Below are 26,107 nucleotides of genomic sequence, written 5' to 3'. Positions count from 1 at the left end.
ATGTGCAGTCTAGGGTTTTTAAAGTGGCAGAGTTCTACCGCTTTTTTTTTGTGGAGCATCGTGAATTGTAGTTAACAATACTCTACACTTAGCAATAGTTAAAACAACTAAAAAGCAATTAGAGATGGAGAGATTTAGAGACAAGGCCAATTAGAATACACAAAGGCCTCCTAAGAATACGGCTGTGCCTTTCATTGAGGTCAGGGACATTGTAGGATTGGTGATCTCAGTCTGGGATGGATTTACGAATGGCATCTGGAACTTACGATATCACGGTGAGAACCTGACTTCTATACTGCGTGCCATGGAAAGTCATGGCAGGTGAGGATCAAGATCTGATGTCCTCCTGGTACCATGGCTAAGAACAGCCAATGGGCAAGGTCAGAGCCATCCGAAGCCATTGTGGGTATCAGGGTGTCAGGGAGAGGCTGGCCCTGAGCAGAACAGGAACATCAGTGGGAGAAGTATTTGGAATCTAGATGTAGTCAGAGGTAATAGAGAATGCTGAAAACTATTATTCTTAATCTTTGGCCAGATGTTATAAAAAATATCTTCTCTAATTATTTCTATTTCCATTTAATCTCCCACTTCTTGGTGTCTTTAATTGATGAATATTGAATATTCCATTAAAATTGACTAATTTGATGTATCACAGCCTCACTATTGCTTTAGAAAATTGTCTTCCAACTTTCTACATAATATCTATTTTGATCAGTAAAGACATGGACTCTTTAAGTTCCAAAATAGAATGTCTTGGCTAAAACCTGTTTCGCTTTTCAGTAGTCCTGTGTTTACAACAATTTTTTCTTATCATTTTATTGTTTAGAAGCATGTGAATTTTCAGACTTACTCCATGGCACTTTGGGAATATTTGATTATAGTAGTTTTGATACTGGAAGAAGCTAAGCCATGCCAAACATGGTGCTGAAGTTGTACTTTTTGTCCATCTATCAGAACCTACATGGATGCTCTGTAAACATCTTTTATGGGGCATATATTTTTAATTTGTTGTCCTTACTTGTTTTATGTCAGCATAGCAGGGTGGGGGAGACCAGCTGCTGTTGGAAATTCTAATTTTCTTGCTCATTACATTCCAGACCTGTGCAAGCGCCTGAAATGTGATTCTTTACTGTAGGGGATTGTCCTAACCTGCAGATGCTGCCTCTCCCTGGGACAGCTCTGCCTTTGGGACAATTACAGAGCAACTGGAGCCCTCAGGTTTTCATGGTTAAAAATAAGAATGCCACACCCTCCTATGAGCTGGAGTGCTTAATCCTCTTCTAAATGGGGAAATTCCTTCTGAACAGAGCAGAGCTTTAAAGGCATGAGAGCATGTCAAACACTACCCTACCTTCAGGGTCAGGCCTGAAGAGACTGCACTGGGCAGGCTGCTTTGTTCTGTTTTGACACAGCACCTGTGACCCAAGCCCAGACCCAGGCTCACACTAGTGTTCCCTTTACTTGTTCACAAACTGGTTTTGTAGCAGCTGTCCTCAGCTCCCTGCCATGCAGGAGATGAGAATCTGACCCTTTGGGCTTCTGCCTGTTGTCACTGTTCCGAGGTGTGAATACGAGTGGAAGAAACACCATCTGGGTGGAGGAAGCTGCAGGCACACTGTCCAGTTAACATTGTCCCACCTTGCTCATTGAGAGGTGATCAGGGAATTTAGATCCTCTGAACAGTACAATAGAAGAGAAGATAGCAGAGGGGATGTCTGTGTGCTTTAATGAGCAGATGTTTTGAATGTAAGTGGCTAGCCACATTTGGGGTCAGAGCTGGGCTCATCTTTAGCCCTGTGAAGCCCAAATGCTAAACAGTTTCCATTAAGGCTTGGGGCACAGGAGTTCTCTGAGAACCTCACGGTGCTAAGACTCTCAGCTTGGCCCTCTTAATGGATGCCAGATTCACCTTTAGCCTATGACATTAGTGGTGGTCTTATTTCTCACAGTGTTCTACAGTAGGTTCCAGCTCAGGAAGCTATTATTATATTGGAACACCAACAGCATGTTTTGACATAAATTTGATGGCTGTGAGTGAGGAAGGAGTCAGAGTAGGGAAACCTACTCAGGCCTGGATCTTCTGAAAGGTTTCTGGGCTGGCCACATTCATGGTGTGAGAGACTAGATCCTCCATTTAAATTTTGGAGATGATCTTCACAAATGAGACTAATACTGAAGCCCAGAACAAACGTGGTCTTGTTTTCTTTACAAGATGTGGGTTGGCCTCTGGCTCTTCTTATCATCAGGCTACTGATTTGTCCTGCTTTCTCCATTCCATCCAGGCACGTGAAGATGGCCTTAGTGTCATTCAGCCTCAGTCCTTATCCTTCGTGAAGGCAGAGAGTCCCAGTGGAAAAATTATATACAACATCACCGTACCTCTGCATCCAAATCAAGGTAAGCTATGCAGTGAAGGGGCTTCCCAGTGATGCTCTTACAGTGAAGGGGTTTCTGAGCGATGCTCTTGCCTTGTGATTCTGGACCAGTCCTAAAACCTCTGGGCTTTTGCCTGCTTCTTTACACAGCAATGTTTATGGAGGGTTCAGGAGGACCTGATATTCATATTCCCTGCTTGTGGCCTCTGGTTTACAAAGAAGAGTGAGTGAGCTGTATATTGTCTTAGATTCTGACAGAGCAGTACCAGAGTCATCATGTCCCCCTCTGGCTCACAGAACTAGGCACACACAGGCATTGTCTGAAAGGGGCCCTGAAGAGGTTTGGACAGGCAAACAGTTCAAAAAGAACAAGTGCTTTTGACTAGAGTTTCTGTCGAAGTCTAAAGGGGGAAGAGCCGCATGGACTCAGTGCCTTCTCCAGTGAGAACAGTCACTCTTCCCATAGGAAAAAGTGGGAACATGTAACCACGGTTGGAGGCCCAGTGGCACCTGTCATCAGCCTCCAGCCTCTAGTTCTCTTATTGCTGGGCTTAGCTAAGAAGCCCGTGCCCCTGAGAGGTCACAGGCAGGCCAGCTTCTGTAGAGTCAGCTCTGCTCCTGTCTCTGAGACGGCCTCTCTCACAAGCCGGAGGCCTTCTCACTACCACATCTCCAAGAAGAAAAAGAGTGTAATAATGAAACTCCACTGCCCTTTGATAAAAGCTAAGGAAATGAAAAGACATTAAGTTGTATCTAAAGGCTCCACCCCCCCCACCACCCCCCCCCCCCGTCCCGCACCATGCTCATGGTGTGAGTTTTCAGGCTGGTCTAAGCTACTTCCTGCAGAATGACTGCCTGTCTCCGAAGGTGAGTTAGTTCAGCACCAAAATCCTAACGTGCTTCCTTCTAAATACTAAATAAGACAGGAGAGATGAGCACAGTATAGTTCTGTGCCTTGAAAATTTCTGAACTACAGGCCAACCTGCAGCCATAAAAGCTTTCCTCATAAACTGAGTGCTAACTATAAGCCTAGATCTGACTTAGAACAGTCAAGACCCATGCCTTTGTTGCTAGGATCATCACAGAAATGGAGGGGTGCCAATGACCACCCCAGCTGAGTATAGGGGGTCCCTGAGATGAGGGTCCTCAAAGTCCAGATGGGTAAGGATTTGGTGGTGGACAGCAGAAACAAACACAGAGGCAGTTTGAATCTGAGTGTATTTTGCAGCTCTCAAGCAGGGGATTTTATACATTAAAAACCTAACCTAACAACTCTTAGAAACCATATCCAATGAAACAATCATTAATACCAACAAAAATCATTTGGCACAATAAAATACAAACATCCTTCGAGCATTACAATTCTGAAACTGCATGTTCAGTGAATCACAAGCAGAACAGGTAATATCGTTATTAATATAAACCATCAAAATATAACAGTTCTAAAACGATGTGTTCAATAAGGCAGTCGTCCCAAAGGTAGTGGAATATTCCCAAGAACAGGTTAATAAATCTTTATGGTCAGTGCTCTTAACCGCTGAGCTAACTTTCCAGCCCCCTGTGGTTAATTATTATTTAACATCTAATGCCTGATTTTTTATAAATCTTCAACACATAAGTTTAAACTATTTTAATTCTTTCTAATTAAGGCTTTCTTTACCGTATACCAAAACTCACCTCCAATGGCACATGTGTAGCCATATGAAATTTTATTTTTGGGAAAGTTTATATCTATCATAATCCTTTTGTAAATGATTTAAAAAGTAAAGCGTTGATTTCCCTGGTGATAAGGTCATGTTAGTGACCCCATGTCTAGGGATGGTTTTGTACCCATTCTTCTTGCTTAAGATCATGGTCTAGGCTACCAGGAACCTGTAACTAAGAAAAGGAATGAAAGAGAACAAAACAGAAAATTTGCCATGAGAACTACAGTTCAATGTTTTCTCCAGCTGGCCGAGAGTTCCACAAGCAGTTCCAGGAGACCTCCTTCTTTTGAAGTCTAATGCCTCAGTCTGTGGAACTTGTCACACAGATTCTACTGGGGTCAGAGTGGCAGAGGAGGGTCTGAAATTAAAAGGAAGTCTAGGAAAGCATTTCCTTAGCACATCATCGGAAGATAATTTTGTCTTAGGGACCTCAGTTGGAATTTCCATAGTGACAGCAGCATGTAGTTCACTTACAGAAAATCATGTTCCCTGCCTGTATTAGTGACAGTGATTTATACCTGACCATGCATAGTTTATGTTCTCTGAACCACAATGAAGACTATTTGGGGCTCTGCCCGTCTTTATTTCATTCTTTCTTGCTCTCTTGCTCTTATCTATATCTATATCTAATCTATATCTTTACATCATCATCTATCTACTATCTATCATCTATCCATCATCTATCCATCTGTCTGTTCATCATCTATCCATCTATCCATCATCTCTCTATCTATCTATCTATCTATCTATCTATTCAGTACCTATCTATTCATCTATCTATCTATCCATCTATCTATCCATTATCTATGTATCTATGTATCTATCTATCTATTCAGCACCTATCTATTCATCTATCTATCTATCATCTATCTACCTATCATCTATCTACTATCCATCTATCTATTATCTATCTATCTACCTATCTATCTATCTATCTATCTATCTATCTATCTCTTCATCATCTATCTGTCTACTATCTATCTATCCATCTATCATCTATCTACTATCTATCCATTATCTATCCAGCATCTATCTATCCATCATCTATCTATCTATCTGTCATCTAGATGTCCGTGCATATTTATGAACATGTGCTCTGGTATGTGGTATGTGCAGATGTCTGCTAGTGCATAGCCCATGTGTGTGTAAAGCACATGGTATCAGATGTTGCTTGCTGTCTGTCTTCTTAGTGGAGCGGTTTTCCCCACTGAACCTGGACATTACCTAGGCTGGGTGGCCAACAAGCCTGAGGCTTCTTTCCGTTTCTCTCTCCCCAGCACTGGGGTTATAGCATAGGTCTGTGTTGTCATGCGCAGCCATGGGTGCTGGGTATTCGAGCCAGTGTTCCTCAGTGATAAAGACTCTCACTCAGCGGTAAAGTTTGGTGGGCGGGCCTTCCTGTCATCCAAGAGTTGCTGTCTGTACGTATGTCTGTCTCTTCCTCCCCAGGTATCATTGAGCACAGAGACCGGCCTCACTCTCCCATCCGGTATTTCACTCAGGAAGACATAAACCAAGGCCAGATCGTGTATCGACCTCCCACGGCACCTCCCCACCTCCAGGAGATCATGGCCTTCTCCTTTGCTGGTGAGGCTTCTGCTTCTGCCTTAAGGCACTAAGTGTCTCTCAATCTTCTTGGTTCTCCATCTCTTCTCAAAAGTCCATGTAGTCCACGTACAGAAAGCTTGCTGACACATGCTTCTCCCTATTCAAACTAACTTGGGACCTATCAACCTATATAAGTTTGCACTCAGCTCTCTCTTTCTCTCTTTCATCATGAATTCACATGCATAGACAAACTTTCAGCCAACTTTTATTGGCTCTGATGTGTCAGTCTCTGGAGGAGGGGTCAGAGATGCAGCAGAAAGCAGAAGGGGCCATTGCCCCTGCTCGTGGACAGATATTAAGACTAAGTGTAGAGATTATGAGGTAAATATTCACAATAATAAATATCTAATGCAGACTGAGATGAGAGCTCTGGAAAAAGGAAGAAGGTTCAGTGGTAAAATTAAACATCACGAGTGAGGGGGACTGAGGATTCAAGAGGTGGCTGTGCGGGCTATTGACAAAGTAGGATGGGCAGAGGCTAACACAGCTAAAGGTGTATGTGGGGATGCAGGGAGAACATTCCTGGAGGGAAAGAAAATGTAACATCCCAGGGATTTCAAAGGAGGCCATGGAACTTCCGTGATGTGCCTCGTCTAGCAGAGCAGGGAGAGGTAGGCCGATTTTATACTCCACCAAAGGTTGTAAAGATCTGGGCTTACAACACGAAGGTTTATAACATATTAAGAACTTGAAGAACTCTGCGGTGTTTGAAGCTGAGGGGACTGGTTTCCATGAGGACTCTTTCACCACAGTGATATGAATGGACTTGACAAGAGGTCAGAGCAGGAAGCTGAGTCCTCTGCGGACTGCAGTCTCTCAGGGTAGAGTCCATGTACGCATGGAGGATGTAGGTGATCTTCTCACATGAGCTCCAGGACTTGACATCTTACAGAGTTTTGTTTTGAAGGGTTGTGTAGAAATTCTCAAATAATTAATAAAAATATTATGTTGGTGGGGGACAGAAAAGAAGTCAAGACTAAAAGGAAGCAAACTGATGAAATTGTGTTGTTTATTGAAGCTGATGCACACCCTTCCACTGCAACAGAATACCGACCAGTGTCTTCCGTCTCTTCTCCCTCGGTCCAGTGGTCAGCACAGCCCCAATGCTCTGTGCCTTGGAGTGACTCTAAAAGTCGTTGTGTCCATTTCTTATGATGTTTAAGGAGGCTGTGTTGTGTAGCTTTATAAATAGTAGGATTACTTTTATGTTGTGAATTTATTCAAACAAAGCAGCTGGTATATTTCTTAGTAAATTGGCTACTGGTTAAATAAATGTAGGGTTTCTTTTTTGACTATGGTAAACATAAACTGGTCTTTGTGGTTGTATAGTATATGTTCAATTGTCCAGGAAATGATTAACTCCTCAATGAGACTGAAAATTCCCAAGGGCAGGAAGAGGCCCTTCTCAGAGGAGGACCTGTGGTACTTAGTAACTGGGTAACTAACAGCCCATGGAAGCATTCACGGTTCTCTAGCCCCTACTTTATAAGACCTACTTTACAGGAAACTTGGGCTATCTTGGGATTAGAGGGAAAGAAAACACATCAGTAGTGGTTAAAGTAATTTCCAAGTTGGCTGCCCTTTTTTCGTTCCATGAGCCTCTTTGGAGAGAATAGAAGAGGCATGTCCTGTCTAATCTATTAGACAAATGCCACAAAATAAATCTCTCATGGTTCGAGTGTGTAAATCAATGTCCCAGATGTCACTCAATTCTTCAATGGAGTTGACCAACCTCCCCACCCCTGCCCCACTGAACACTGTCAGTATTATATATGTATTACCATGTTCCCTAGTTTGTAGGATTTTATGTCCTGATAAAATAGGATCTGGATGAATGTATGACAAATCACCCTAACTGATGTGACATCAAATTATTCCAGTCTGAATACCCTTTTTATATTTAAAAGTAATGCTGGCATCCTTAAATACATTTCATGAGCAGAAACCTGATCAATCTTTAAGCCAGACATTTTAAATTTAAACATCCGTTACCTCCCTTGTCACTGTTGTGTGGTTTGTACATCCCCCTTCTCTTTCTGATTCCAAAATATTCAGAACACTGACTTTATTTACTCTCTTGTTCTTTCAGGTCTCCCAGAATCAGTGAAATTTTACTTCACAGGTAAAGGCTTTAATCTCAGTCTTATTAGAGACCAGAGTGTGTCCTTCCATTACAATCCTTCTGTCTTGATTCCTAAAAATGTTATGTGACTTCTCTCCTAAAACATGTCTCTTCTAAAACAATCATATGGTTAATCAAATAGCAATGGCTTAATTTTGCATTCATAGAAAAAACCCTACTAAGAATGCCAAATGTCCCCTGGTTCTGGAAAGACTCAATGCAACAGTATAGGAGAATACCAGAACAGGGAAGTGGGAAGAAGTAGATGGAGGAACAGGGGGAGGGGAGAGGTCTTATGGGACTTATGGGGAGTGGGGACCCAGAAAAGGGGAAATCATTTGAAATGTAACTAATGAATACATCGAATTTTAAAAAAAAGATTTAATCTAAAAAAAAAAAAAAGAATGCCAAATGTTAATACCATTTAAGCCATAATGGAACTTGTCTAATATTTACTGAAAAGAAACAATAGCAGTTTTGATCTTAAAAGTTGGGGGTCCACAACTTGGGATTCAGCCTGCTCTTGGAACAGACGCTAATACTTTTGTACCTAAATACTTCATCCATAATGGAGATTGTCATTGTATTATATGTTCACTCACCAGTGCAATGGTTGGTATGTAAGCATCCATGTGTTACACTCAGCTGATATGTACTAGTTATATGACGTCTTGAATGGTGTCACTTATTAAATGCCTCTGGAGGAAAAAGTCTGTGCACCCAGAACAGGAACTGAAAATGCTTCTAGAAATCTCTGCATCCTAGGTTTGCTTCATACTGCAATAGACAGGGAAGTAGCACAAGGAAAGGCTATTCTTGCTCAGGTTAGAATTAAGATGGCTGACTTTTAAGCCAGCTGTTTCACTGGGATTAGTCATTCTGTTGGAATCATCATCCTTGGATCCTGTGATATTTCATGTGGGAAAAAATCTTGGTGCGATAGAAAGAAAAAAATTCTACTCAAACTCCCATGCATTTCTTTTCTCTTTGATGGGAAACGTCACGCAGTAAGCTTCAGTGTCACACCATGGCTGCATGAACTCACTGTTCACATACAGCCCATTTCTAGTGAGTGACCTGCAGGAGACTCATGCCATCAGTGTCCATGAGTAACTGCTGTTTCCTTTGTTAAAACCAAGGTGCAATAAGCATTGTCATGGGAACTGCCTGGGAATGTTCTAAACATGGGTGCTGTTTTCAGCATTTTCAAGTCAAGGATCTTGCATGCCCTGTGTACTGCTCAAAAGGGCAGAACAGTATTTAATGCCAGCTCGTGACCTGCAGTGTGGGATAGTTATGCGGTCTGAGGTACAAGAGGATAGGTCACAGAAAGCAATGGGATCAGCATGCCTCATCCTTTTAACCAGAAGCTTCGAGGAGGTGGAAGGTCAACAGGCAACTTTCCCAGGACCTGAAATTAAATGATCCTTGAGCTTTCATAAAGCTAACAGAATGGGCTGATCTTAAACAATCTTGTTTTTTAGTCCAAGATGTGTGTGTGTGTGTGTGTGTGTGTGTGTGTGTGTGTGTGTGTGTGTGTGTGTGTTTGGAGAATACTTTTGGACTCTAGTAGGAAGGCAGCTGCCTCTTTGAGAGGACTCGTGGGGTAGAGAATTTTGAGCTGGACAGATAATGAATCAAGTCTCTGAGCAGCCCAAGCCCTGACATTAACCTGCAGAATAAGAGTGAACAGTACATTGTGGTTTGTCTGCTCAGAAGAGAAGACAGTCAGTGCTCCTGACTTGACTGGCTTTATAATAAGCATAGGCCCTCTGCAGAGCAGTTCTAGGCAAAGAACACACTTCAGGCAAATGGGACCCGCAGGAAACATTTAACCCAAATAAGCAGTGTGACTGTTTCCCAAAGAAAGCAGAGAAACTCCTTAAGAGGGAGATGTGCAATTTTATTGTCAATTTTTGCATTTGCCTTCAAAACACTGCAACAGTGTGACATGATTTCTAATTATACAATATGCACTGGTAGATAGTGTTCTGGCTCCTAAGAGGCAGAGGCATGTGTGGTCACAGTGAACAGGTGTGTGACTGGGCCAAAGCTCTGGTAGCATTAGGCCTTTGCTGACCTCCGCTATATTGAAGTCTCCCTGAGGTTTTTCTACTCAAAGGTAAAACCAATGGAACAATAGTAAATATAACTGTGGTTTCACAAATACTTCTTTGTCTAAACAAGAGATTTCTATTATAGACCCCAGGAACCCCAAGAGAGTCCTGAATTGACTAAAATTAACAGAAAAGTACATGTTTGTCCACAAGCCTGCAGCATTAAGGGCCACCCAATCTCTATCTTTGATCATCCAAAGAGAAGGGGATTAAATGTACACAGAGGAACAGTGGCAGTTATTTTGACACTTTATCAAAATGACCCGAGCCCAAAACCTTCATTTTCATGTGGATTTTGTCCTCTGTCCTTCCAAGAGGCTGTTTGGCCCTTCTCTGTGAGAGACATGAACACTGTCTTGTAAAGTCTCAATCATTTAGATCCGGCTCCAGAACAGACCTAAAACCCTAGTGAAATCATTATCCCTGAGCCACGCCCTCTGTGGCTGAAGATGTCAGAATCCTGCTGACTTGCTACCAAGTCCAGAAGAAAGCGAAAGGAACCAAACCATCTGCAAGTGAAGTCATCTTAAACCATCAGCAGCACCATTTTCTCTGTAGCCATGGTAGAGCACACACCGGTGGACCAGCACCTGGGTTTACTACAGTTGCTTTAGGAAGAGCAGAGGAGTATTGAGTTATGGGGGAAAAAAAACAGAAATAAGAGTCAAGGGTTGGACAATCCTGCCTTCTTTCTTCGTAGAAGATGGGCATCCTCGTGGATGGAAATAAGCCAGAGAAATGAAGCATAAGGTTGATGTTTTGTTATGATATCTTCTAATTGTGGTCTACAATGTCTTCTATTTGTGGTCATGTATCTAAGGACAGGGTAAAAATGGATCTGCTTGCTTATTCACAAATGTTGCAGAACACTTGGACCGAAAATGTTGTCTGTCCTTAGAAAAAAATAATATGGAACAGAGTCACTCCTTTAAAGGAGTTCTTGAAAGAAAGTATTATTTCTAGAATACTGAAAGGAAAACTTGATTCAAGGAAACTTCGTAAATAGAAGTCTGCTGGTACCACGTGAGAACATATATTCTTTTAAAGATATATAAATATATTCATGTATATGAGTGATAAGTCTTAATACAATCCAGAAGAGGGAATCATATCCCATAACAGATGATTGTGAGCCATTATGTGGTTGCTGGGAATTGAACCCAGGACCTCTGTAAAAGGAGCCAGTGCTCTTAACCACTGAGCCATCTTTCCAGCCCCTCAGAACACATATTTTTAACTGAAGCCATTGGGAATTTGAGAGAGGACCAGAACAATAAGGACTTCAAACTTATACTCACTGGCTATATAGTGAATTTGAGGCCAGACTGAGCCGTATGAGATTGCATGGAGGACTTTTTTCTTTATTTTTCTAATGCTTATTTTACATGACTTCCCACTAACACATCTCTAAATTATCTGTCTTATGAACTCTCATGTCTTATCCATAAAAAAGTTTTGGTAGAATTGCTCTTAATTGTTACTTTTTTTCCTATTTTTTTTAAAACATCTTTTCAAAGTGTTAAGTCTTTGTGGAAATAGGCTAAAAATGACCAGACTACAAGTTGATTTTATATTTGCACGTATGTGCTCAATCTCATGTGTGTGTGTGTGTGTGTGTGTGTTCCTCCCAGTCTTTGGGGATCATTGACCAATATTGGTCCACAAGGGCAAAGACATCAGAGATGTTGAACAGGAATGTGAGGGGAGGAGTGGATTTGTTGGAAGCCCTGTGAGTACATACAGTGAATGTTGTTAGCAGGATCAACTGCAGGGAGGCAGATGAACTTTATCTGAGGTGATTCAAGACTTAGATAATTTAGGAGTCTTAGGTGGAAATAGCCAGGGTGGGCAAAGGTCATTGGCTGAAGGCTTGAGGTACCAAAATGCCTCATTAGCATGGGGAAGCATTTCGGGAATCTCACGTGCTAGCTGAACAGGGTTCTTATTAGAAGAAAGGAAGTTGAAGCTGTAACCTAAGGCTGTGGGACATTCTCCAGGTAGAGGATTTTTAAACTTCACAGACAAGGTCAGAGAAGAAGTCCTGCCATTGAAGTGAGTCCTCCATATTGCATGGAGGCCACAGAGGGCTACCCAGTCGAGGGTAGAGGTCAACCTTAGTTAGCAGGGTTTTCTCACACGTGTGTTGTGTTGTGTCTTTGTCTTTACTCTTGCCAGTTTCTGATGGACAGTACACGAGTCCGGAGATGGCCCTCACCATTCACTTGCTGCACTCTGACGTGCAATCACCAGCATTTCATGTCAAGGCTCCCCTGCTGGAAGTTAGCCCCGGAGGCCGGACCTCTTTAGGTGAGAACTGGGGGCCTGAAAGAAGCGTGCCTTGGAAGTGGGACTGTCCTGCTGCAGCATTCCTGTGGAAACTTCTTGATGGTTGCCCAAAAGGCGTGACCTCCTCTTCCAGAAGTGTGTGAGCTCCTACCTACATCCACCCTCCCGCCCATTCTTATGCAAATAAAAGCAGTTCTGAGAGTGGGAGAGAAGGAAATAGATCCTTCAGAGGCCAGCCTTGTGATGGAATGCTAAGCAGAATTTATTTCCCAGCCTCCAGGAGTTTGATTTGTTATCCTTGCTCCAATGTAAAGTAACAGAGCTGAGGAGAGAATTGAGGGAACAGGTTTCAGTGTCTGCCTTTGGTTTCTGTTTAGAAAGTGACTGGGAGCAGTAATGACAGATCACAGCGACCTTCAGAAGCCTCGAGGAGCGACGGCTGCCCATCTTGTGCATGATTTTATTTATTTCTAAATATGTTTATTCTTTACAGATTTATGATTTTTTTTCTTTTTAACTGAGGACATTTTATTGGTGAGAGGCACACACTGTGATACTTTGTTAGGTGTACTCTGTAGATCCATATGTGTTTTCTACATGTGGATTTGGTGCTGAAGTTAATTGTCTAATTTCTATAATTTAATCACAAATTATTTGTAAGCAGTATTATAAACAAGCATATAGGACAACGTTGAATGTCATTTGTTTGCTGTGCATTGCTTCCTGGGTGGCAGAGCAGCCATCATGAAACCCAGCTCTCTCAGTAGATTTAGGAAAACAAGGGACATAAGATGAAAACCAAGACCAGTTCGTGGCAATTTCAAGAGACTAGTGAGGACAGGCCAGTGGCTGGCCCTGTGTGCTTGCTCTCATCTGGATGAGAGGAAAGGATAGTCTGAACTCTGAGACTTGTAAGGCCCTACTTGTTACTGCTGAGTGGCCTGTCCTCATCTTCACTGTGATTATAGGTCCCTCCCTGCAGGACCCGCGTGCGCGGGCCTGTGGTGTTAATCTCTGGTGAGACTCTCTTTCTCCTTCCCGCAGGCCTGCAGTTGGTAGTGAGAGACGCTCAGGTGGTGCCGGAAGAGCTCTTCTTCCAGCTTCAGAAGCCTCCCCAGCATGGCGTGCTCGTGAAGTCCACAGCAGAGTCCTCAGTGACCATGGCTGCAGGTAGCTGCTGTCTCTGTACCTGGCCCGCTTGGGGGATTCTCTTTTTTATTTTTATTTTCTTACCCTTAGTTATTACCAGTTTTATGTGACTCAGAAAAAAAATGAAATGTGTTTGGGCGATTAAATGAGAGGAGAGACATTTTCAGCCTAGACTTTAGACTTCCTCCTCTGTCACGTGCCTCCAGCCCCAACCTGCCCCAGCCATGATCTAAAATCAGGGGACTTGCAGAGAAGATGGGCCAGCGAGCCTCTAGTTCACTTAGGGAGTAGACGGTAAGATGGAGAAAAAGCTTTTCATGGAAGTTCATATGTTCTCTTAATTTCATATGTGAAGTTGTACAATATTTGTCTGAGACTCTAGTAATTTTAGCTTTATGTTTCTTCATCCATTAAAAAGGAGACATACTTTAAAATGCTATATAAGCTATGTAACAGCATGGGCATGTAGCCAGTTTTTAAAAATAGTATCTAGTGTGTTTCCCTGGGTTATAAGTACATATTGGCAGGACACAGTTGGCTCAGCAGTTAAGACGACTCGTTTATCTTTCAGAGAACCCAGGTTCAGTTCCCGGCACCCACAGGTGGCTCACAGCCATCAAAACCTCCAGTTCTGGAAGAGCCAATGCCCCTTTCTGACATTCAGCACCACACACACACGGTACACATCTATTTGTGCAGGGAAAACATTCATACATATAAAATAAATCGAAAAATAGCTTTAAATATATATGGACTGCTTAGGGAGTATAGAAAAGCACCGATAAAGCAATAAAAAATCTAGGTATTTTTATTTAAATAGTAAGCCCGTATATATCAAAATGAGTATTCTTTCTACTATAGTCATTAGCCAGGAATGCTGCACCTCACTTCCACAATCTGTGCTTTCTCAGATTCCTGAAATGGCTCCCGTTTAGATATGGGATTATATTCTGAATTTCCCCAGTGGGGTAAATCTTTGCCCTCAAATGTGGATTGAAAATTTAGAGAACAACTAATAGGCTCTTGGGGGTCACAAAGGCAGCTTCTTTAGGGTAATGGAAAGGAGTCATCAGTGCCCTGGGAGGAGCGTCAAGCCACCCTCGTCCTGCTCCCTCAGTGCCGCATTTATTGTGCATCATGGTCCTGTTGCCCTGGTGATGCGTTTAACCTGCACGTCTATGTGGAACATGGCATCTGAAGGTGCTGGAGACGAGTTAAGAGCTGGGTTCAGGGCCAGTGCCTATGAGCATTCGTGACACTGAAGCTGCACACTTAGGGAGTGGATGCCAAGATGGAGAGGCAGCAAAGTCCTCAGCCAGCCTCGGCACAGATGAATAACCACTTCACAAAGGAGCCTGCAGACATGGGACTGCAGAGAACACCCCAGAAGAACACTCCAAGTCCATTTCCACAGCCGTGTTCTGTGGAATCGCGACGGCCCATAACCAGAGGCACGCTTCATTTGAAAAACAACCACAAACAAACAAGCAGAAGTTCCATGGCCAGAAAACTTTGAACAACTTTAATATTTGTCCATTACATTTTCCAAATTTCTAATCAAGCTTACAGTTTAAAGTGTCGATTTGATTTGCATTTACCTTTTTTTTCCCCACAAACCTCTGTGATCCTAAAACTTCCCACCCTACCTGTTTTGTCTGTTCTTGATGATGTGTTATAAATGAGTACTCTGAGCTATGCAATTTGTACTTTTAACATCAAGAAACAACCTCCCTCACAATGTTAGTGTTAAAAAGAAGGGCCTTGCATATGCTAAACAATCACTGAGGTCTGAGCCCTCAAATATATTTTCACATTTTCAATTTAAAAAATACCTTAAACATCCAGATTTAAACAGTGCACCTGATAGATCAGAGAGTGCTATCTTTTAAGTCTTCAAGAAATGTTTAGTACCTTGATTAGATCAGAGGATCGGTCAAGAAGAATGCAAGTGTATTCTATGTTTTTCTAGAACTAGAAGTGATGAATGTTCACCCAGAGCCCAATATTATCTCAATATGATTTAGAACCTTACAAAACAAACCACACTAAGTCTATCACCTGGAGAAATGAGGTACCTTGTAAAATGGCATCTCACGTTGAGAATGGGGAAGGAGGACCTACGCCAGCCTTTCTCCTTGGTGATGTAGAGGGAATCCTAAATTGGATGGGCCCTTAGATTCATTAGCTTCTGAGACCCAGAGTTTATGATTCCAGGTGCCCTTTGAAATCGGGAGTACAAAGGTGCTGTATGAATGAGAAATGTTATCCACAGAAGTCATTGGCTTTACGGTTTGGGTTTGCTTTATCCTTGGAAGGTGACACTTTCACATATGATGAGGTTGAAAGAAACGTTCTTCGATACATACATGATGGGTCCTCTGCCTGGGAAGACAGCATGGAGATCTCAGTCACAGATGGCCTGAGGATGACAACAGCAGAAGTCAAAGTGGAGGTGTCCCCATCAGAGAACCGAGGGCCCAGGCTGGTCCCCGGCTCCTCCCTGAGGATGACTGTTGCTAGTCAAAACACAGCCGTAATCACCAGGTCACACCTTGCCTATGTGGTAAGTTCTGACATCATCGATTCTCTTGTTCTTGCCACTTCTGAGTGGCCTGCCTAAGAAGCTACACCATGGCTGGGCACTTGGGCAGCAGGTATAGACCATGGCAACGGTCTTCTCTAAGCTGCTTTCCTCGGAGTCAGACCGCACATTCTGACCTCGCCCAGTGACACAGCAGTGTACAAGCCTGTCTCTGATGAGGACTGAGGGCGTGGTTCTGTGGATAAAGCACCTGCTGCAGGAGTGTGATGCCGACAGTTTAGATCTTCAGGAGCCAGGCACAGCCCCCAACCTGTAATACCTGCACTCAGGAGGGAGAGGGGTTCCCCTGAGCCAACAGGCTGGCTAGATTAGGTAAGTCGGCAAGCTTGTTCAAACAAGAGACCTTGCTTCCTGTGACCAAGAGAGGCACAAAACATCATATCTGGCCTCCACATGTTTATGTACACACGTGAACTTATATGCACATACACCTATGCCACAGACTCACATACACACAAGAAGAAGTATTATAATGAAAAATATTGGGAACCCCAAGAGCATGTGATGGTCGAAAGGCAATGGTTCCCTTGTCATAACAGCTTCGGGTCCATTGTTTCTAGTGTGGGTGCAAGCGCTCTTCTGGGATTTTAGGGAAAGTACAGTTGAGAAGAGTTTGCCTGGTCAGTGATGAAGGGGTAATAGCCAATCCTGGTTTCCTGAAAGAAAGTGGCCTTTCACTGTCTTTGTTCTTGTTCAGTCTAGACAGAATTCGAGGCCCTGGTGGTCTCTCTCTCCCTGGGTAGGCTTCCTAGGCCAGACTATTACCTGCTGGCCATCTCTTCCCCAAGACAAGGGTAGTGAAGGAAATGAGGGAAAACTAAGAGGGTGGGGATTTCCCCACATCTGGCTCAAACTTGATTAAATGATCTTGGTAATTAAGCTCATCTCCCTTCTTTGATTCTGCATCTAGGGTAGAGGATAATAAGGCTAATTAATTTTATTTTGCAGTTATATGTGTTGTAAAAAGATAACTGCTGTCTATATATAAACATAATAATGATTAGTTGTTGTGCTTTAAAGGAAGGATAATTATTTGAATGGTAATCAGTCTTACTATTGAATTTTTCCTTCATTGACCTCAAAATTACAGTGCACAGCCTGTCTCTACCCCTCATCTTTAAATACTGTATGGTCTAAGTTCCCCTTTTCTGGGCTGAAGAATCTCACTGTAAAGTCTTATATAATAGTAATTAGATAAAGCACTGGCTTTTCAACATTTGCTAGTGTAACAGATTACTTTCCCCTCTAAATTGTCTTTTCTTAAATGATAAGAAACTGAATACCACTTGATTTCTCTTGTGGGTGTGCTACAGTTTCAGCAAAAGTTCTAACGATTTTTAATTGGCAGATTATTTTTTATCATATGTTATGGTCTTTTGATCTTGTGAAACTTATAAATTTGTAAAAATGTATGAATTCAGACTTAATCAATAGATCACAAGGCTTGGAAGATGTTTGACAGCCCGAAATAGCAGCCCAGGAACAGCAGCTGCCCATTAACCACATATTATAAGCTGCACATCAGAACGTGAGCGCATTGGCAACTGATCATATATTTTCAAAAATTGATTGAATGTGAATTTACCTAGTAGAGCAGAAAGATTTCAGGGAATGCTTCTTGCACAGGCTGAAAGCACAGTGTGGTATGCATCCTTAAAGGATGCACACAGCCTGTCTCTCAGTTGTACTATGTGGAAATGTTTTTCCTGAAATACTGAAGGTTTCAGTAATGGAAAAGCCATCCAAACTGACATTTATAAATGAACAGAGTACAAAGAGATAGGAAGAGCTGAGTCTCTTCATAATTAGAGCATGGGCACCAGGAAGGAGGGGAGGGGAAGAGGAGGGGAGAAGGGGGGAGCAGAGGGGAGGGGAGAGGGCAGGGGAGAGGGGAGCTGAGGGGTGAGGAGCAGAGGGGAGAAGAGCAGAAGGGAGAGGGGTGGGGAGAGGGGAGACAGAAGGGGAGCAGAGGGGTGGGGAGAGGTGAGGAGAGGAGAGACAGGAGGGGAGCAGAGGGGACAGAAGCAGAGGGGAGGGGAACAGAAGGGAGAGGGGGGTGGGGAGAGGGGAGGGGGAGGGGAGGGGAGGAGAGGGGAGCAGAGGGGAGAGGAGAAGGCAGGGGAGGGGAGGAGAGGAGAAGAGAGGAGAGGAGAAGAGAGGAGAGGAGAGGAGAGGAGAGGAGAGGAGAGGAGAGGAGAAGAGAGGAGAGGATGGCGGGATATACCAAAGCCAAGGTGAGACTCTGCACCTTTGTTCTTAGTTCTTTAATTCTATTGCATTTTTCAGTTTTGGATAGGGCCTCAAACGATAGCCAAGGTCTCTTCCTCCTTCTGTTTCTCAAATGCTTGGATTATAGGTGTTCTCTGGCACACTGAGTTGTGTGTAGCACTGGGGATGGAACCCAGGGTTTCATATGTGCTGGGTAAGCCCTCTGCAGAGCAAACCACCCCCTGCGACAGCTTCCTTAGTGTGGTGGGCTCTGGGCTTTGCATGAATGGGTTTAACCCAAAATACAACACATTAACGTTAATTAATATATATATATATAATGTATATATACATACATATATATAATATATATTATATATATGTATGTATATATATATTATATATATATATATAATATATATATATATATATACACACACACATATATATATAGTGTATCTGGGAATCAGTTTTAACAAAATATAGAAACATCCAGGGAAAATTGATGCCATAACCAACTGTGTAGAAAACCCAAATAGATTTCCTGATAAAGAACTGAAGTGAGGAAATGAGGAGGAAGAGGGAGCCAACCATGGTAACCCTCTCAGCACTCAGCTCTCTGTAGGAAAATAGGAGGCTCTCACACTTAAGGTCAGCCTGGGCTACGTTAAAAAATAAAGTCTCCAAAATATATAAAGGGAAAAAGGAAAAGAATGCCCCCCCCATATTAGAGTCTAACTCAGTTTTTTTAACATCAAAAATATGCTTTCTAGTAATATATCAAGCTATATTTAAAGATTCGAACCTGGAGTGGTGCTATATACCTTTAGGAGGGAGGTAGAGGCATGTAGATCTCTGAGTTTGAAACCATCCTGGATTACAGAGCCAGTTCCAGGACAACCAGAGCCAAATAGTGAAATCCTGTCTTGAAAAACAAAAATAATAATAATAATAATAATAATAATAATAATAATAATAAAGGAAAGGAGGAACAAAGTCGAGAGTGCTCAAAGGGTTCTGGGGCAGAATAAAAGAAGTATACACAATTTAATTACATTTGTCTGTGTTCCTGTATGTTTCTGTGCATGCATCTGTGAGTATGTGGAGACCAGAAGACAATGCTGTCTTTTGTTTGGGACAGAGTCTCTCACTCACCCAGGACTTTCCATATCTGCTAGGTCAACTGACCTCTGAGAAGTCTGCCTGTCTACCTACTCGATGCTGGGATTATAAGCATATGCCACCAAATCAGACTTTTTGTAACATAGTTTTCTAAGGATCAAGCTTAGATCCTTATGGTTGCAAAACAAGCACTTTCTTGACTAAGCTATCTTCCCAGACCTTAAATTAATCATTATCTAATTCACACATGGAATGGTAGGTTCATGGATATATATGAGCTAAATAATTATGTATATTCACTATAGCTACATATTACACGTTAATTTATTTAGGGTGAATAAGACTAAAATGAAAATAAGAATTCACCCAAAATGAGTATGAAGGGCTTTGAACAGGGAAATTACATGAGAACAGGATTTGCTTTCTTATGCATGTTAATGAACTCACGGATCTCTTAGCCAGTCTTACATTGAGTGATTTTTTTTCTTTTAATTATGGCAAGATAGTTTGAAGAAGAATACAATGGCGGATTTCTCACATTTTAATACCAGAACTTTTTCAAAAGTGAAGTATAATAAGATAATTCCTGGCACAAGATAAACAATTCTTTGCCAGGTTTGCTGTGAGTCCGAAACTCTTTATTCTAATTAAGAGTCAGGGATGCTATCCTTGTGGTCTCTCACAGATCAGAAGAAGATACCTGAGAATTTTCAGTGGCCTTTTAGAGATCTTCTTCAGTGAGAACCCACAGGAATAGTAGGTGGTCACTCTCTGGAAGCCTATGGTTTCTCTTTAACCCCCACATGGAGAAAGGAGAAAACAGAGTATACATTCAGAAGAAATTTGCTGGAGTCTGCTGACTTCCCATTCCCTTGTGAGAGAAGCTGGGGTGAGCTGAGGCACTTCTGTGGTGTGGACGGACATGACAAGGACCCAAGCTTGCTTGCCCGATCCAGTTCACATCTGCTCCACATCCTCTGCAGTCACACACCAGCTGCACGGTGTAGCCAGGAAAACTTGCCTTTGACAGTAAAACTGATCATGCAACATTTGTTTTCATTGTTGCCGAAATTAAACAGAGAGCCCCCATTTTCATAGTCAGCTCCTCTGAACGACAGATGACCCTGGGAAATTTTCCAAAAGGACATCTCCTGCCTCCTAGACATTTCCAAAAATAATCTTGAAGAAAGAGGAAATTGCTCATGAAGATATTCTGTTATTGTCAATGCAGACAAACCGAAAGCTGATTTTATTTCTCAATAAACAAGACCGGAGAAGGAAATGTTCTCTGTTAAGATTAAGTGTTCTAGGGAGCGATCCATTGATTCAGTCCTCATAGAAGGAAGTCCACAGGCCCTCCTAAATTCTTTTGTTAATCCAAATTTTTGTCACATTGGTATTGCTTGGAGTGAATCATTGGCTAAGCAAATTCTGTTTCACTGACTTTCATCATTGTAGAGTATATTATTTGTAGAGTGTATTATAACCTATAAGGAATTCTGTGTATTTCTAAAATGCAAAATGTTTTTTAGACACTGCCAAAGACGCCTGTGCCTGTGTTTATAGAACAATGAGTTAGAGCCACCATCTTCTCTTCTGTACTATGCACATATAATAAAAACAACCCCTCATGGCTCTTACAGAAACAATAAAACATCTCTTTGTCTTACACCATATACCATGAGTGCATTTCCCCACTGTTACCTCGAGCTTGTCTTCCAAGAAGATTATTTATCCCAGAGGCATTTGACGAGGGCTAAATACTGGACTTTCGTGGAGTTGGGCGTGGTGTTGTGTTATGACAGCAGACAGGTGCCCTTAGCTTAGTGGGAGGACTTTGTGGGACTCTTAAGTACCTTGGTCTCTACAAGCCTGCATTCATGTCCTGACTCATGTTTGCCTGATTAGGATGATTCTTCCCCTGACCCAGAGATCCGGATTCAGTTAAGTTCTCTGCCACTGTACGGTGTGCTCTTAAAAACCTCAGGAGCTGATGTGGAGGAGCTCTCGGGGGAGTCCAACTTCACCATGGAGGACATCAACAATGAGAACATTAGGTGCGTGAAGGCCACTGTGAATGCTTCGAAGGGTTTTTTATTATGTTTTTGAATAATTGTATTACAATACATAAGCATTAGCTGTAGCTCCTTCAAAGAACACATTGTTTTTTATCTCATTTTTATTAAAAAAAAAAAATACACTCCTGGTTCCCAGCTTGTCAAGGTGACGCAAGCTTTTTCTTCTTATAGGTACTCAGCTGTGTTTGAGACGGACGGGCATCCAGTTACAGATGGCTTCCAGTTCTCTGTCTCAGACATGGACGGCAACCGTGTGGACAACCAGGTCTTTACCATCACGGTCACTCCCGCCGCAAGCCCTCCACACATCATTGCCTTTGCTGACCTTATCACGGTAAACAGCTCTCAGATCAATAGCCATCAAGGGCTTGGAGAAGCTGGCAGCCTCGGGGATGGAGCTAAAGGATTTCTGCCTGGATGGGCTACCAAGTTCTTCCACCAAAGTATCTGGGCAGTGATACCAACTAGTCTGTGACTGTTGTTGTAAGGTTATTTGTGTGTGTGTGTGTACGTGTATATACATATATACATATACACACATATATACATATACACATATATACATATATACATATGCACATATACACATATACACATATACATATATACATATATAGATATTTATATAAAATAATTATATACAAAAGATCAAGTCATTATATTCACACAATACACATATGCATACCACACACACAGGAGAATATACTGGATATCGTTGGCAATGGAAATAAAAAAAACAAATAGAATATACTTTTGAGGATTGTACAGTTTAGTGTTGCTAACAGTTAAACCATGGAAAGCTGACCCCACATGAATTAAACCAGCATATATTATTATTAACAAGATTAAGAAATCCTATGTGAGAGTCACTATAACATGTGTCTGTCACCAAAGTCACCAGCTGAGTACTTGTGTCAGCTTTGTTGTATGCTACCAGACTGGCTTTGCAACAAGTCCTTAATTCTTTCTAGCCTCTGTTTCTTTCTTAAATATTACAAATTCTACTACATAAAGATTTCTCTGGTGATTAATTAAAACAGGCTGCATCACTCCTAGCACAGTATCTGATGCATGGTGGGGATTCACAGATATTAATTTTCCTTCCCCAGCCTTACACAGAAACAATAATACCCAAAGCCTAGGCCTTCTCTGGCTCTATGGAGGACTTTAAAATTCATGAAACTCTGAATAATTTCCAAATAGTTGTGGTCTTTTTTCCTATCTGCTCCAACTTGGAGAAGTAACTTGAACTATTTCCATCCCTAGAGTCTCATTTTGTAATTTATAGGCCACCCTGCATGTAGCCACGAGTTCAGAGTAAAATGCCTTGACCATTTCCTCGCAGGCATGTGAAAAACATCAGGCCCAGAGTGCAGAGATAGCACATAAAGCCAGGCCCTAAAGAAAAGGTTAGTTTGAGCAACTGCTTTTACATATATTGATTTATTTTCTTCTTTGGTGTTACGATAAGCATTAACTTTCAGGTATAGTAGTTCTTTATTTCTACACCCCTATAAATATACAATATGAGGGGATAAATGGGACTTTTATTCAGGATAGTAACGCCTGTAGGACAGTCAGCCTGGGGAATGGGAAGGAGGGCTTCATCTGTCATTCTCCAGCTATGCTCTATGGAATTCTGATGCCCGGAGAAGGCAGCTGTCCCGTCCTGAAACACGTTGAGATGGATGGTTAGAACTGGCCAGAACTGCTTTATAACCAGATCCATCACTGCATGAAGTGCAGTTTTGATAGGAGACGCACAGCCAAGGTGTGTGTGTGTGTGTGTGTGTGTGTGTGTGTGTGTGTCTGTCTGTCTGTCTGTCTGTCTGTCTGTCTGTGAGGTGCTGAAAGATTGCCCAGCTTAGGCAACCATCCTCAGCCGCAGAGATCTACCTCCCACAAAAGTGGAGCTGGTGCTGATGGTGACCCGGGGCAACCGTTTCTGGTTCTGCACCCTGACCCCTGCAGTCGTCCATTCTGCATTCCTTTCTTCCTCAGGTCGATGAGGGAGGGCGAGCCCCACTCTCTCTTCACCACTTCTTTGCAACCGAAGATCAGGACAACCTTCAGGGTGACGCTGTCATTAAACTAAGTGCTCTGCCCAAGTATGGCTGCATCGAGAACACAGGAACAGGTAACCCTTGTGGCTTTGCTGGGCAGCTAGGATCTGGAAATGGGGGGAGGGGGAATATTCTATTATTAAACCTTGGACATGGAGCATTAAGGCGAGATGGACGCACTTTTCAAGAAACTGGGAGAAAGGAAGTCTTTTTCATGTAAGAAAAAAAGTCACTTAGCATTTTCTTTATGTGGTACATTTTTTTTTAAGCATCAAAGATATATCAGTATACAAAACAGATAACCCTCTCCTCCTTCATATTGACTTTTATCCTAGCAGAGAGGAATAAATGGGAGGAAAAAGCATAAGATGTTAGAAGGTTAATAAATGGAAAAACTAGAGCAGAGTAAAGGGATTTGGAGTATGAGCCACGGGGGCTGAAGGGTTCACAGGTTGCATTTGGAATTAGGTGTCGAGGAAACAGAGATCCCAGTCCCCTTCCTATGAGGCATCTGTGGTTGGGAGGAACTGCAGATTGTCTCTCAGCTCCTCCTATGAATATGGCTCCGAAATGCATGCTGTCTCTCTTCACCATCCTCTTCCACATCCCTCCCCTGTACCATCTGCCCTAAACCCACTGGAAGTTATCACACACAAGGAGAGGCAAAAGGCATGTGCGGTCCTCCGGCCCCTGGAGGCCTGCTGTGACTGGCAGCTGAGACAGCTCCTGCCAGTTTCTGAACTACCCCGTCTGCAGTGAGATTCCCGAGTGAACAAATGCCCGTGCTAGGCTCTAATTGGCATGGAGCTAGCAGCTCCCACAGATAGGCCTTTGACTGCAGGTGTCAGTGTCCAGCGTGGTGGCTGCCGCTTGAGCCTGATAACCGGAAACTCGTTTAAAACGAGTCGGTGAGTCGGTCGTGTTTTCCTATCGAAAGCCTTGGGTCTTTTCCCTCCCTTGTCTTTCCATGTGTGCCTGAAGATTTGTTTATTGCATAATGGAGCTCCTTTGCACAAATGTTTGCGCTAGATAGTGTTAACATGAATAGTGTTGGCCAGTGCCCGGAGTGGGAGACAGATAGAAAGACTGATGGATTACATGGCAAACCACAGCAAAGGAGCAAAGCCTTGAGGGCACAGAACCAAGCGATTGCTTCTGTCTGAGTTGGCAGAAAAGCCCCAGGGAATTGGAACTTGAAGGGTCAGAGGGAGCCGCTATGGGCAAAGGAAAAATAGCATCTCCTGAAGAGACAAGCACCCCACATCGGAGAGGTGGGAGATCGTGATAGGCCTTTGCCGCTCACTGTCTCCTCTCTCTACATGATTTCTTTCTCAGGCAGCCCTCGTAACAGAGCTTGACATTTACCTGAAGCGCATGAAACAGCACAGATAGGCTGTTGTCAAAATTCTGCCAAGTCTCAGTCACTGAAAAAAAAAAAAAAAAGACTCTCCAAACCATGATATGCATAAGCCACATCTTAAGAGATTGTGAAAACTTAAGTTTCTTGGGCAGCATCCCCAAAGCCCCCAATGAAGAGGCTGATATAGCCCATGAACTAATACTTTTTGTCAGCCCCTGCGTGATGCCCCGTATGGCTGCTTGTCCTAGGACCACTAAGAGACGCTTCATTCTATAGTGGAATGGGCATGAACCTAAGGAGAAGAAAAGATACCCAAGGGCACACGATAATTGGCTGGCCAGTTTATATCAACTAAAGATGCTGCCATTTCCTCAGAACCCCATACCTCTGTTTGGAAGCCAGTGTTTCTTCTGCTGATGAAACTAGCTACCTAAATTTAATTCTCGGCCATCGGAACATAGTGTTAAATTTGGTAAAATCAGCTTTTGCTTTTTACCGAGCAGGGTGGAAGACAGAATGATTACAGTGCTGGGTATGAAGCCTGGTAGCAAAGAATCTAAATTTACTCAGGCCTGGCTGATCGGGGCATGACATGCTGAGTTGTCCTGAGGACATCTCGGTTCCGGTGCTGAGTAAAGCAGGTGTCCAGGATGACAGGCACACTCACCGGGGACTGTTTAATTTGTACCTAGGACATTCTGCTGAGGAAGGCAGGGAACACATATTGGAGATGCGTACATCAAAAATAGAAAGTGCAATTTTAAAACTTGGAAAGACTGATGCTTGCGACTTCCCTGTCTGACTCCCTTGATGGCCACCTAACTCTCCAACAGTTTTAAAACAAGGCTTATTTTAGTCTGTATATTTTGAGGTATTATTTACTGAGGCTTTTCTTGACCCAAATAACAAAGTCACAGTTCCCTGTTTATGAAGATCGAAGAAAGGAGAAAGTAAAACTTGGGAGAGCCCCCAGCAGCTCCTTCCGGAAACCGTGATCTCTCTGTCCCTGGGAATCCTGGGTCACTGGAAGAGCCCTCAGCAGCTCCTTCTGGAAACAGTGGTCTCTCTGTCCCTGGGAATCCTGGGTCACTGGCCGCTTAGGTCTCACTCAGCTTCAATTTCTTTCTCTTCTTTCAAACAAGTTATACGAAAACAGTCCAACAAAAGGCATTTTCAGTCCTGGTCTTTACACTGGGGTGTCAGCAGGAGGTTAATAGTCTTTTTAGAAACTGGTGTTTACAAAGAATCATAGGGAAGGTAGGGAAAGCTCTTTGGTTTTCATATGGACCACCTCTACTTGGCTTTGTTCAT

The 26,107-nt window shown here is 42.7% G+C and overlaps 1 protein-coding gene across 1 annotated transcript in view; it reads left to right on the top strand.

Moving 5' to 3' along the window:
• Window positions 1–26,107, top strand: part of Fras1 (Fraser extracellular matrix complex subunit 1) — a 402,136-nt gene that overhangs the window by 293,892 nt on the left and 82,137 nt on the right. The window contains exons 33-41 of the mRNA XM_052198714.1: window positions 2,283–2,397; window positions 5,531–5,668; window positions 7,779–7,811; window positions 12,104–12,235; window positions 13,259–13,384; window positions 15,679–15,926; window positions 21,204–21,352; window positions 21,545–21,707; window positions 23,375–23,510. Of these exons, the coding sequence (XP_052054674.1) occupies window positions 2,283–2,397; window positions 5,531–5,668; window positions 7,779–7,811; window positions 12,104–12,235; window positions 13,259–13,384; window positions 15,679–15,926; window positions 21,204–21,352; window positions 21,545–21,707; window positions 23,375–23,510 (1,240 nt within the window). The remainder of the gene's footprint in view (window positions 1–2,282; window positions 2,398–5,530; window positions 5,669–7,778; window positions 7,812–12,103; window positions 12,236–13,258; window positions 13,385–15,678; window positions 15,927–21,203; window positions 21,353–21,544; window positions 21,708–23,374; window positions 23,511–26,107) is intronic.

The sequence above is a fragment of the Apodemus sylvaticus genome, chromosome 11 (assembly GCF_947179515.1).
Source record: "Apodemus sylvaticus chromosome 11, mApoSyl1.1, whole genome shotgun sequence".
Classification (NCBI taxonomy): domain Eukaryota; kingdom Metazoa; phylum Chordata; class Mammalia; order Rodentia; family Muridae; genus Apodemus; species Apodemus sylvaticus.
This window is presented reverse-complemented; position numbering and strand designations above follow the sequence as displayed.